A 13,873-nucleotide genomic window follows, 5' to 3' on the forward strand; every position below is an offset into this window, starting at 1 on the left:
GATCCAGACTTTTGCTTTCTCTGACAAATGATGAAATGCTGAAACTTCAAGTAGAATCCACAAATATATGATCCCTTGATATTCTCCATGAAAGATAATTGTATTCGCTGTGCTTTTCCATGCAAGATTTATATTTGGAATTGCTGATAACGCAACAGCTTGAGCTTCACTTAAACCCTTGTTTGTTAACTCCCTAATAAAATCAAAGCAGACCCCATACTGTGAAAACAAGGGTAATATTTTCCAAAGGAATGTTTCAGTTTGACTCCCAATACCAACATAAAACACTCCTATCCATGTCCATTTGAAATGTAACAACAGTTGGAGAATTCCATGATACTGATAATCCACATTTGGGAACATCCAATGGAAGGAAACTGCTTGATTTGGTCCACTTGTCTCTGGAGCAGAAGTATATGCAAGCTAAGAAAAGGAAATTGTGAAAGAAGAAAAAGAAGCTAGGAGAAAGATTCATTTGAGAAAGAATAGTAGCCTTATTTGAGTCAGTATGTTTCTAAGACTGTCCTGTGTATCTTTGAATGAAATCACATAATCCTGATATTAATTTAATGTAGGTATTTTATAAGCAGCTAAACTGGAACCTGTCAATACTAATAAATATTAAAATATTTAATTGACATAGTTATTATGGTAAAATATAGGTCTGTGTATTCCATATTTTGCCTTATTTCACATAGTATCCTCTATGGAGTTCATTTTTAGCTATTTGATTGTGTTCAATTAGTGTTCAAATAAGCATTCTGCAACCAAAAAACTTAATATTTGTGCACCAAGGAATTGTAAAGGACTTCTTCAGTTTCTCCTCTGTCATGATAGGAACTACCTGTGAAATCTTGTATTTACTCAGAATTGTAGCTATATGAAGAAAATCATTTGAGTTAGGTCCTCCAATGACTGCTATCAGATTGCTCTGGAAATCACATTTATAATTTGGGATGAATCTTCCCGGTGTGGAGAGAATTTCCATTGTAGCTGCATATGTAAGCTTTGGATCAAAATAGTTGTTATAGATGTTGAAACCCAAAGTAATATTGGTTAAGAGGGTAGGGTCTGCATTAATCGCCTTTACAGCAAAAACCAGAGCCAAGATATGGTGGTAGCTCTGAATTAGTAATCTGTAATTCAATCGGAAAATAATAAATAGACTCAGTCAATTACAGTACATGTTAACTCCACTTGAAATAAATCAAAGGTTTTCTTATTAATCTTGATATTAGTTGCAAGACATCATCCATTACAAGACATCATCTATTCCCATGTCCATGGAATACATATCAGAAACAGTGTAGCTAAGAGAAGTGTCCATAATCAAAGACTCACTCACTCACTCACTCAGAGAGTGAACAAAGTGTGCAATGTTTGATAGCATCCAGGATTCACAAGATGAAAGTAGTATTGCATTGTCAATGTGCACACATCACCTCTTTCCCATATTTGTGCATCCTCACATGCAAATATTTAAATTGCATTAAACCGTTGTTCTTCTCTGCCCCCAACTCTTCCCAAAACTACCAGCAATAATTTAGAAGATAACAGCTAAAGCTAAACAAACCAATTCTATTATTTTTCCAGCATGTTCTAAGATATGATTTGTTCTGCAACAGGTCCACAGTATAACTGACACTAGCAGTTTTTATATTTTATATGTTATGCTGCTTATGGGACTGAATGGGATATGACCTTGGTTAGTTAAGGGGTGAATCTCAACTATTATTTCCTTTAAAAATCTAATATACCTGAAGATTTGTAAATATTCAGCTCTGCTAAATGTGTTCCTCAAAATAAAACAAAAATCAGAAAGGAAATATGTCTCCCAAAGCAGACATTTGGATCTAGGAGTTTTCACTAATCAACACATACCCATTGTATATATTATGTTTAATACTATTTTACTTTTCACAAGAACAGAGATAGATAGATGGATGGATGGATGGATGGATGGATGGATGGATGGATGGATGGATGGATGATGGATGGATGGAATGGATGGATGGATGGATGGATGGATGGATGGATGGATGGATGGATGGATGGATGGATGGAGAGAGAAGGAGAGAAGGAGGGATGTAGGGAGAGGGAAGGAGAGGGCAAGGGAGAGAGATAATAGATAATACAAAACAGAGAATAGGTAGATAAGAGAGAGAGAGAGAGAGGGAGAGAGAGAGAGAGAGAGAGAGAGAGAGAGAGAGAGAGAGAGAGAGAGAACTAATAGATAGATAGACAGACAGACAGATAGACAGATGATAGATAAACAACAGAGAGACCATCAGACATGAGTGGATTGCATCCAAATATATAGTATTTGAAAATATTAATTTAAAAGGACACTTACTCCATAATAGTGAATTTGATCAAATAAAGAAAAAAGATTCACTTTCAGGAGAGATCCCCACCCCACTGATGAAATACAGATAGAAAAATATCTATCTGGCTTCTAAGTATTATTAGACAGAGCTACCATATGGTTCTAAATCAATCCAACTGCTTACATGAACTCCACAAATATTTCCGAAAAGGGGTGCCTCTGGAATGTGATCTCCTCAGAAGCCACAAAGCTCTGAGAAATTATACCACCAAGAATGAGTTCACTTGGTTCATGGTATTTATGAAGAATGGGACTAGGGTCACCACTAGTACATTTTGCAAAAGGAATCTTGCAAACAGTTGTTGGGAGGGAAACCAGGATCAACACCCCAATAGTTAAAAACAGATACATCTTCCTGTAAAAAACACTACTCATTTCTCACACTTTTGGCCAGAAGTTTTTAACACTCTATAGCCAGATTTCAGAAGCAAATCAAGAAAGGTTGAAACAATTTGCTTGCTTCTGCCCAGGTGGAACACAACTGTTTTGTATTCAAAATTCCAGTGGTTGGAAGAAATAATTAATTATTTAGTTTTGAATACCAGTTCTTTAAAAATTGCTAACATCTGCAAATGTTCAAAGTCAATGGAGAAAAGAATTAAGATCATAGAAATAGGGCTGATGGATCACATCCTAACTGTGTTTTATTATTTGCGGAGTTATGGAAGAAAACATGTTGTTCCTTTTCAGCTTATTCCCCTGATGCAATCACACAGGCAACATTTGTTATGACTGTTCCCAAAGGAAGATGCAATAGAAAATTTCTTAAAAAGTTATTTTTCATGAAATAATTGTGCAATTTGTGGGGGGCGGGGGGGGGGAGAGAATGTCAAGTCATTTTCAACATCAAACCTTGATCTTGGTTGTTGATATATTTTACATTATATATCTCTTTCATATTTGTTTTCTTTTTACACTAATGTTAGGTAGGAGAATATGGTAGGAGAATGTTCTTTCTTTATACAGATATAGCCAGTCATACATAGCAATAAAATACAGTGCAGAAGTGAAGACTTCTGTGGCAATATGTAGCCAACAATATGCACATACTGGAATTAAAAGAAATGTGTAAGTCAAACAACAGCCTGCTTGCACTGGTCCAAGAATAAAGACCCCTCCCCTTCCCAAGGAATCTTGAAAAAAATTGCAAGAACTGCTGTATTAGCTACAGGATTACCAATAGTTACTTTATTTTAATTAGAATAGAATTGAATTATTTATTGGCCAAGTGTGATTGGACACATAAGGAATTTGTATTTGGTGCATATGCTCTTATATGTACATAAGAAGAATAAAATACATTCATCAAGAATAAAAAGTTACAACACTTAGTGATAATGAAGGTTACTAATAAGCTGTCAAATTGTACCAGAAAACAAATGAAGCAATCTAAATTGAAAGATACAAGCAACATGGTTATAGTCATAAGTGGGAAGAGATACTAGGAAAGAAGAGAAGTATAATAGCAATACAGTCTTAGTAAATTATTTCACAATTGTGGGAATTAGTTGTTAAGCAGAGTGTGTCATTCGGGGAAAACTGTCTTATGTCTTGTTGTTCTTGTGTGCAGTGCCCTATAGCTAAGGTGTCCAGATTTTAACATTGGTAAAGCGGGACACCATTGACGGGGGATGGGGGTGTGGGTTCTTCATCTGGCACGGAAAGAAAGAAAGTGCTTTAATCAGTGGGGTGCGTGCTGGGAGGAATCTCTCCTCTCCTCCTGGCACGCACCCCACTGACTAAAGTGCTTCCTTTCACCCTCCTGAGCTCTGTTGTGGGTGAAAGAAAGCACTTTAATCAGTGGGGTGCTGGGGGAGAGGACTGCGTCGTGCATTTTTTCCAAAAATCGGGACTTTTTTAAAATGCCGCGGGACGTGGGAGAAATTGTGAAAAATTGGGACTGTCCCACCAAAAGTGGGACGTCTGGTCTCTTTACCTATAGCATCATTTTGAGGGTAGAAGTTGAAACTATTTATGTCCAGGATATGAGGGGTCTGTAGATATTTTCTATTATGCGTAAATCCTTGTCAGCAAGCCAGTTTGGTGTAGTGATGAAGACACTAGAGTAAAAACTAGGAGACCATAAGATTTAGTCCTGGCTTAGACACAAAGTCTGCTGGGCGATCTTGAGGCAGTCCTCTCTCATGTCTAGGAAGGAGGAGGTAATGGAAAAACACTTCAAAAAAAAAAATACCCTCCAAACTTTGCCAAAAAAACCCTGCACAGATTTTCCAGTTAACAAGAGTCAACAAAGACTTGAAGGAAACAACAAACTAAATTCCTTGTTTGTCCAAAGGCCTACATCAAGCAGATGTCAATGCATTGAATCCTTAACTTCTACAGTGAGCAAGCTTTATTAATACCAGGGCTTAAAGAAGGACACTCTGGTGTTAATTCTTTTAAGCATTATGGAGCTTTTAAACTTTAAAGCATTATGGAGATGAAATATGTGATCACAGGCATAACAGAGTCAGAAAAAAGAATACTTTTTTTATAAAGATTTTTTTATTTTTGAATAAACATAAAAAGACAAAACACAAAAAAAACCACAAAACCATCTTCCATTACAAATTGTAGAAAGTGTGTCGATTGGTTACAAAAACTTCCGTGCACCCCTTCCATAGTCATCACCTACAATTCGTATTAAATCATATATTTTAAATCAAATATATTTTTACATATATTACTATCATCATACCTCAACCTTCATTTGACTATAATTGTTTTTACGTCCTTTTATATAAAATATTCCAGATTTAAAACAAAACCACATAATGGCATTCCATTAGCTTTTCCCAATATCATCCAGTAACATTACATCCTTATAACATGTTCTAAATTAAAAATGATTATATTTAATAACAGAGTTTCTAAACCTCCTTGCGTAGTCACCATTTGCAATTTATATCAAATTTCCTCTTATCAAACCAATACTTATATATGCATTATTATCATTATCAATCAATTATTTAACTGTATCCATTATCACTTCATTTTATACATAATGCTCTAAGTTTAACTAAATTTGACTTATTTTTTTATTGTAAGCTTTCATTCCATCAACCTGTGTCTTTCCAGTAATAGTACAGTCTTATGTCTCTTGCCATTTGTGGCATTAGTATTCTGATTATTTCCTTAGTAAGTTTTGTATGGACTTCTCTTTAGAACTTATTGCTTATTACATATCTTGTATAAGCTCAAAACCCTCCATCTCTTCTTCGAACAGCTTATCTTTGGTTATCACTAGTGCTTCTGACAAAATTTCACTCAGTTCCATCAATTCTTCTCTCCTTTCTTCTACTATACTTTGAAATCTGGCATAGAGCTCCAGTCCATTTATATTCCTTTCCATATTCCACTCTTTCCATTTCCAACCACGCTCAGTTCACTGTCAGTATCAACAATTTTCTTGTCTCTTTGTTTATTTTTTCCTTCAGTTTTTAGAACTTTGACCTCCACTTTCTTCATTTGATGAACATCCTCAATTTTTCCATCAAATTTTACTGTTCTACAATCTATGTTCTCCAATCTCTTCTCAATTTTCTCTGTTACTTCTAATAATTTTTGAATTTCATACATAATCTTTTGCAATGTTAAGTTTTCTTTTTCATGTTGCACCATTCTTCTAACTTATAAACGCTGCCACTCTGGCATTTAGAACTTTTTATTAAATTTAAAGCAAGTTCATTTATAATCTTTCAAGACAAAGCTTTGTTTTTACTCCACTCCAGCTGCCAATAAAGCTCCCGAAGAGCACCTGTATAAATAACCCATGCTCTTCTCACTATCACTCTCTGTAAACAAGCTGAGGAACCTTGAAATGCAAAGTCAAATTATCAAAGAGAAAAAAGAAAAGGCAATATTTCCAAGCCTTCCAAGCCTCCAGCCTCCAAATGGCAGTGTTACTTCCTTTCCCTCTGTTATTACAGCCCTTTTTGTATTCCTTTTATATCTTCTTTATATTCCAAGCTTAAAGAAAACAAAATTCTTAAATGGGGCCAAAAAACCCATCCAATCCAGCATTATAAAAATAAGGAAAAAAGATTTTAATCCATGGTCATAAAAAAGAATATAAAAAGTAGTAGAAGAAAAACTAATCTGTTCAATTTAAAGAATAGGAAACATTTGCAAAAGTTCGTTCTGTAAAAGAATAGTTAAAAAAAGGATAACACGCTGTCTAATGTAGTTTAATTTCACCACTTGTTCTCTTCTGTTTTCAAATTTAATTTACCTTTATTTTTTTTGGGGTAGTCTCTTTTATAATAATAAGATTTCCTCACCAGATGGACACACTTTACTCTTTCCGTTTTCCTCCCGTTCTGGAGCTGTCCCAACTTCATCAGCTTCAATGGCTGTGCTTCTGTCACTGGCAAAAAGAGATTCTCCTGGATCAATCAGTGACTTTGCGGTGTCCCTGAGATAAGCAGGACATACTCTTCCCTGTCACCATCTCTTTGGGACGATTTAGGTTGAAAAGGACCATCCAGCGGCAAAAGTATTGACTGCGAACTTAGAGCTCCAAGATTGCACTTTGTGTTGTTGTGACATCAGCTCCTCCTTCCAAAAAGAGAATAGTTTTTTCTTCTTATGTTAGAGCTTCCTTGCCTAGATTAGGGCCTTCAATTAGATCTGAGAAAACTAAGAGTTTCTCCAAGGTGTTTTGGTCCCTAATTTGTGCAATCCAGCTGAATTGTTGAATCCAGCAATTATTTTCCTCCATCTATTACTATCGAAATCTTATAGCCTGCTCTCATCCCTTCCAAGCTTCCCCTCTGCCATACATATCCCATCCTGTGGCTTCCAATTCAATCACTCAGTCAGGGGAATGTGAGGGGAAGAAGCTTCTATAGCACTTCAGTGTTAGCTCTCAGTATAAGAGGGAGCTCTCCCTCATCTCCAACCCAGTTCACATTCAATCTACCTCATCCCAGGACCGGCCTAACATATACTATCCCTGATTCTCATCCAGAGAGAGGAATGTTTATTCACTCCTAAATTCACAGCAGTGACCCCTAGGCTCTAAATTCACAGCAGTGACATCTATACTATTCTATGATAGTAGTCACCATTCTTACCATTTTAAGGGAGCTTCCCAGAGCAAGTATTCCACCTCTCTCTGACAGATCTAGAAACAGCTTGTTGAGGCCAATTATAAGCCAATTTCAGCCATCACCTACAGTTGTCTTTGGGAGTCAACCTCTGGGCTCATTGATGTAGCCATTAAATTCTGAGGTTCTTCCCTTAGGGACTCTTCCGTATCGCTGGTACCACTGATACAATTGCCATCAATTGTCAGCCACATTTAGCATTTTTTCCCTGCTTCTCCAGTGGGCTCCTCTTTTGATCTTCGGGCTGCCATCTATCAACTTTGTTCCTTGCTCAGCTATGCCAAGCTACTCAATTGCCACCACACAACTGTCTAATGAATGCTGCTGAGGACCAGCGGGTCATCTGCAATTTCCATGGTCCCCAAGGTGCTTTTTCAAGAGGCAACTGGACTTTCTGGTTTTTCTTAGAAGATGTTTCAGTTCTCATCCAGGAAGCTTCTTCAGCTCTGATAGGATGGTGGAATATGGAAGGATTTATACTCCTTGCAGACAGCTGGCCATTTGCATTCATTTTAGAAAGCTGTTGAGGCCACCTGAAGGTTTATTTGTGTTGTTAGGGTCACCTAGTGGTGCAAATGGGTGTGGAGCCTTCTTGGAACTGTTGTAAGGACTCTGCCAGTGAAAATGTGCTCACAAGCTCTGTTTTTGGCTGCAGTAGCTTCCTGCAACCCTCTTCCTATGAAAACAGAGATGAGGAGGGTGATCTTCAGCCCTCCCAAGCTCAGCTTTCATTGCCAGAGGCATCGTGGGCTGGTCCTTCACTGTTTCTAGGGCAGCACAGATCAAAGCATCCTGTGGGCCAGACCTGGCCCATAGGCCTTTAGTTTGACCCCCTGATCTTAACTGATCTTAATTTATCAACTTATGGTTGTAAGCTCTGCCAGCAGCTGGCCCACAACCATAGAGTGTACGCCCAGAGCAGCCACTGCCAGAAGACTCGGTTTGGAAGCCGCATAAAGAGCCATGCAGCGGCTGCTGTGTTGCGCTGCTGCGACACCCATGAGACTGTGCCTGGCTCTTTGGGAGCCCGCTCACAAGAAAGCAGCCACCTGGCAACCTCAAAACAATAAACCCTCCCCTCATAATAAGGCCCAAGGAATATTTTGTGGGTAAAAAGAAAATAAGACACTGTCTTATTTTGGGGAAAACATGATAGGTCACAGAAAATTAAAAGGGATATATCGGGTTGAATGGGAAAATTTAGTTTGAGAGTAGATCTTGACAATAGGTAACAAAATTATACCTGTTTTGTAAAGTTAAAGGAAGTCAGACCAACTTTTTTTCAACTAAAAAAAGATAGTGTTCCCTAAAATATTTGAACCATGAACAGTAAAGGATACCATAAGAAAAAACCTGAATATGGATTGTGTGAGAATATTTGACTTTAAGGTTCATCTCAGAGATTACAAATAAGAAAAAAAGAACACACAAAACTACTTTCTTACAGCTGCAATAATAATGATAGTATGTAGAATAAGATACTTTCCAAGATAGAGATGTCAAGAGGAATTTAAATGTCAGCGACTATTGCATTTCTACAAGATTATAAAATAGTACATTATAGTTTAATTCATTTTTTGTTAATTGCTTGTAATAATGATAATGCATAGAATGTCCTGATTGGTCAAGGTTAATATGTCAAGTACAATTTAAGTACCAGATACCATTGTGTTTTCACAACTGGAGAAAAAGGAACCAATGTTGACAACATAGTTTAATTTGCTCTTTTTATTAATTGCTCCCTTTTATTAAGATCTGGTCTAATTATAATGATGTAACATTTGGGGAAAAAGATAAAAGCCAGGAGCCCAGCACTAGAGGCCAAGATGGCAAAGATCTCCACAGCTATTGTGTATTTTCCTTTGGTGCTTATGTAGGCAGGCACAAAAGATAACCAGACACTGCAAAACACCAGCATGCTGAAAGTAATCGACTTGGTTTCCTGGAAAGTGTCTGGTAGTTTCCTGGCTAGGAAAGCTGCAACAAAACTAATAAAGGCCAGGAAGCCCATAAAACCTAACACAGAATAAAACATTGCCACCGAACCTTCATTACATTCTATAATTATTTCACTATTTATGGACCACACATCAAAGTCTGGGAAAGGGGGAGAAATTCCAAGCCATACAATACAAAAAGTACTTTGAATAAGAGAACAGGAAAGAACAATGGAAAGGGCCAGTCTTTTCCCAACCCAGGTTCGCATCTTTGATCCTGGCTTGGTGGCCATGAAAGCAAGAACCACAGTGATGGTTTTGGCCAACATGCAAGAAACAGCCACTGAGAAGATGATCCCAAAAGCAGTCTGTCGAAGGAGACAAGTCACATTCGTGGGTCGACCGAGGAAAAGCAGAGAACAAAGGAAGGAGAGGAGGAGGGAGAGAAGAAGGGTGTAGGAGAGGCTGCGGTTGTTGGCTTTGACGAGGGGAGTGTTGTGGTACTTCAAGAAGATTCCTAGCACAACAACTGTGATAAAAGAAAGCACAAGAGCTGATGTGGCTAAACCTGTCGCCAACCGGTCTCCATAAGATAGATAACTTACATGCTTTGGCATGCATAAATCCTGTTCATTGTTTGGATATTGATCTTCTGGGCATTGGAAGCAATCGTCCATATCTGGAAAGGCAAATGTATATATTTAAGTCAAAATGCTACAAGAAAGCCCTTAGGATATTGCATAATATTATGGTGCATCTATAGATACAAATGACGCAACTGCTATGATTGAGCTCCAGTGGAATCACTTTTTTCTTGGTAAAGATTTTATACTAAAGAACACATTATTATTAGATAGACAGAAACTTTTTTCATTAACCACGAAAATTTCATCCAGTAAAAGAAATAAAGCAAATCAACCCTTAATATCAGTGAATTCTATCAGCCATGTGTGAGTGAACATTATATTTAATATAGTAACATTTTGCTACTTCTAGACAGATTGATTACCCTTGTTATCTAAGAAATAAAGGAATGCAAATTATCAGGATGCCCTGTAAATTTAAATAAAATGAGTAATCAGTGTGTGGTGAATGTCCCTGTAGGACTGGCAGTGCATGGACTGTGGCACCTACCGTATATCACAGGGGCAGTTTCAGGTGGATATTTCTATATTTGTCTTCTAAAACAGCTGAAGAGAACAGCATTCAAAATAACAGAATAACAGAGTTGGAAGGGGACTTCTAACCCAGGGGTTTCAAACTCAAGACCCGTGAACCTTGATCCGGCCAGAAGGGTGCTTAGATCTAGCTATGGGACTGCCCTGGAAACATAGAAGGATTGGCCCATGGAGCCTCTACCAGAGAAAATGGAAATGGAAGGGCTGCAGGAGGACGAGCTCCATTTCCCTATTAGCGGATTGAGTTCCCTAGGTTGATGGTCCTGGGGGACTTTAATTTGCCGTCGCTCGGTGAAAACTCTGATGGGGCGCAGGAGTTCATGGCTTCCATGACAGCCATGGGCTTGACCCAAGTAATTCGGGGCCCAACCCATTCAGCGGGACACATGCTTGACCTCGTATTTCTCTCGGAGCAGTGGATTTGTGATCTTGGTCTGAGGGGGAGTGACATCATACCCCTGTCGTGGTCAGACCATTGCCTACTGAGGCTCGACTTCCGGAGGCCAAACCCCCACTGTAGGGAGGAGGAACCGACCAGGTGGTTCCGCCCCAGGCGTCTTATGGAGCCAGTAAGGTTCCAGACAGAGCTTGGGGTTATTCCTGACTCTTTCGCCCACAATCCGGTGGAGACTCTGGCTGCTGCGTGGCACTCGGCAGCGTCGGAGGCCCTCGACCGGATTGCGCCACTGCGGCTCCTCCGAGGCGGCGGATCCCGGAGACCCCCTTGGTTCACCGAGGAACTCCGGGAGATGAAGCGCCGGAGGAGATGCCTAGAGCACCGTTGGAGGTCCGATAAGTCCGAATCGAACCGGGCAATGGTAACCACCTGCACCAGGGAATACACCAGGGCACTTAGGGCAGCAAAAAGATCGCACATAGCCACCCTGGTAGCATCCGCTGAGTCCCGCCCAGCCGCCCTGTTTAGGATAACCCGCTCCCTATTGAACAAAAGGGAGGCGGGGGAACCCTTGCAGGGCAGAGCTGAAGAATATGCCCAATTCTTAGCGGACAAAATTGCTCGGTTTCGGTCGGACTTGGACTCCACCCCCGCAGTTCCAGCCGAGGCGCAGGGGGACCAAGTAGAACAGCTCTGGGTTGAGTTTCAAGACGTTACCCCCGGGGATGTGGACAAGGCCATGAGAGCTGTAAGTACTTCCACCTGCGTTCTGGATCCGTGTCCCTCATGGCTGGTTACTAACTGCAGTGAGGTGACACGAGGCTGGATCCAGGCGGTTGTGACCGCCTCCCTTCGGGAGGGGAACTTCCCCGCCGCACTGAAAGCGGCGGTGGTGAGACCCCTCCTGAAGAAACCATCCTTGGATCCAGCTGTTCTTAATAGCTATCGTCCAGTCTCCAACCTTCCCTTCCTGGGGAAGGTTGTTGAGAAGGTGGTGGCCTTCCAGCTCCAACGGTCCTTGGAGGAAGCAAACTACCTAGACCCCTTCCAGTCAGGCTTCAGGCCCGGTTACAGCACAGAAACCGCTTTGGTCGCATTGATGGATGATCTCTGGAGAGCCAGAGATGAAGGACGTTCCTCCATCCTGGTCCTCCTTGACCTCTCAGCGGCTTTCGATACCATCGACCATGGTATCCTTCTGCGACGACTGCGGGAGGTGGGAGTGGGAGGCACCGTGTTACGGTGGTTCTCCTCCTACCTCTCGGACAGGTCGCAGTCGGTGTTAGTGGGGGGGCAGAGATCGTCCCCTAGGCCCCTAAATTATGGGGTGCCTCAGGGTTCGGTCTTATCCCCCCTACTATTCAACATCTACATGAAACCGCTGGGAGAGATCATCCGCAGGCACGGGATTAGATACCATCAATATGCGGACGATACTCAATTGTATCTGTCCGCCCCGTGCCAAATCAATGAAGCGGTTGACGTGATGAGCCGGGGTCTTGAGGCCGTTATGGACTGGATGAGGGTGAACAAGCTTGTGCTCAACCCAGAAAAGACCGAGTGGCTGTTGTGTTTCCCTCCCAAAGATTTGGCTATTATTCCACCACTCAGGCTGGGGGGTCAAATTTTATACCCCTCAGAGAGGGTTCGCAACTTGGGAGTCCTCCTGGATCCACAGCTGTCATTTGACCACCACTTAACGGCTGTGACCAGGGGGGCATTCGCCCAGGTTCGCCTGGTGCGCCAGTTGCGACCCTACCTGAATCGGGAGGCTCTCACAACAGTCACTCGGGCCCTTGTGACCTCTAGGCTGGAATACTGCAATGTGCTCTACATGGGGCTGCCCTTGAGGAGCATCCGGCGACTTCAGCTAGTGCAGAATGCAGCCGCGCGAGTGATTGCGGGTGCACCCCGATTCACCCGCATAACACCTATCCTCCGCGAGCTGCGCTGGCTACCTGTTGATCTCCGGATGCGCTTCAAGGTGCTATTAATCACCCATAAAGCCCTACATGGCAGTGGATCTGGATACTTGAGAGACCGCCTTCTGCCAATTACATCCCTACGACCGATAAGATCTCATAGATTAGGCCTCCTCCGTATTCCATCGGCCAGCCAGTGTCGGCTGGCAACTACAAGGAGGAGGGCCTTCTCAGCAGTAGCCCCGACCCTTTGGAACGAGCTCCCCGTGGAGATTCGTACCCTCTCCACCGTCCAGGCCTTCCGCATAGCCTTGAAGAACTGGCTCGCCCGTCAGGCCTGGGGATAGGATAGTTACCCGCCCGAATGATGAGTGTTTGTTGTTTGCTATTTTATTACATGTTTTGTCCTACTGTCTGTATTCCCCTTTCCCAGTTTTTGTGTGAGCCGCCCTGAGTCCCCTCAGGGAAAAGGGCGGCCTACAAATTCTAATAAAATTCTAATAAAATTCTAAAATTCTAAAATTCTAAAAATTTCCGGCTATGGCCACAGCCGGTCAAACTCAATCCTCTTCTGGCCCCCAGTGAAATTGGGTTTGACATCTCTGTTCTAATCTAATCTGAAACTAAAAATGGTGCAGTTGTGAGGTCATATTTCCCTAGTCCGTTAATTCACAATTACTTTTCTTTTTGAATTGAGGAAATGTGGAAATCTCCTAGCCTCACCAAGCTCAAGTGTTGTTCTATTAAATGTTCCTCTCTCCCTCCCTCTCTTTTGTTTTTACCTGTCTGGTCTGAGATCTTCCCCTTTGGACATGGAGTGCAATCATAGCAGCAAAACAATTTTCCTTCAATTTTGGTCTTTCTGTAACCTGATTGGCATTTCTCATTGCAGAGTGACAAGGGTCTTTCCTGTTCAAAATGAAAAAATATATAGTTCACAATATA

At 41.1% G+C, this 13,873-nt stretch overlaps 1 protein-coding gene across 1 annotated transcript; it reads right to left on the reverse strand.

Annotated features, from left to right (window-relative positions):
* Window positions 1-8,996: 8,996 nt before the first annotated feature.
* Window positions 8,997-10,120, reverse strand: LOC148046473 (vomeronasal type-2 receptor 26-like). Its single transcript, XM_087712040.1, has one exon. The coding sequence runs from the start codon at window positions 10,106-10,108 to the stop codon at window positions 9,209-9,211; it is 900 nt and encodes a 299-aa protein (XP_087568166.1). The 5' UTR covers window positions 10,109-10,120; the 3' UTR covers window positions 8,997-9,208.
* Between the last annotated feature and the right edge of the window lie 3,753 nt (window positions 10,121-13,873).

This window comes from Thamnophis sirtalis, unplaced genomic scaffold (assembly GCF_051295495.1).
Source record: "Thamnophis sirtalis isolate CommonGarterSnake01/CBP01778 unplaced genomic scaffold, rThaSir2_p1.2 scaffold_4, whole genome shotgun sequence".
Taxonomy (NCBI): Eukaryota; Metazoa; Chordata; class Lepidosauria; order Squamata; family Natricidae; genus Thamnophis; species Thamnophis sirtalis.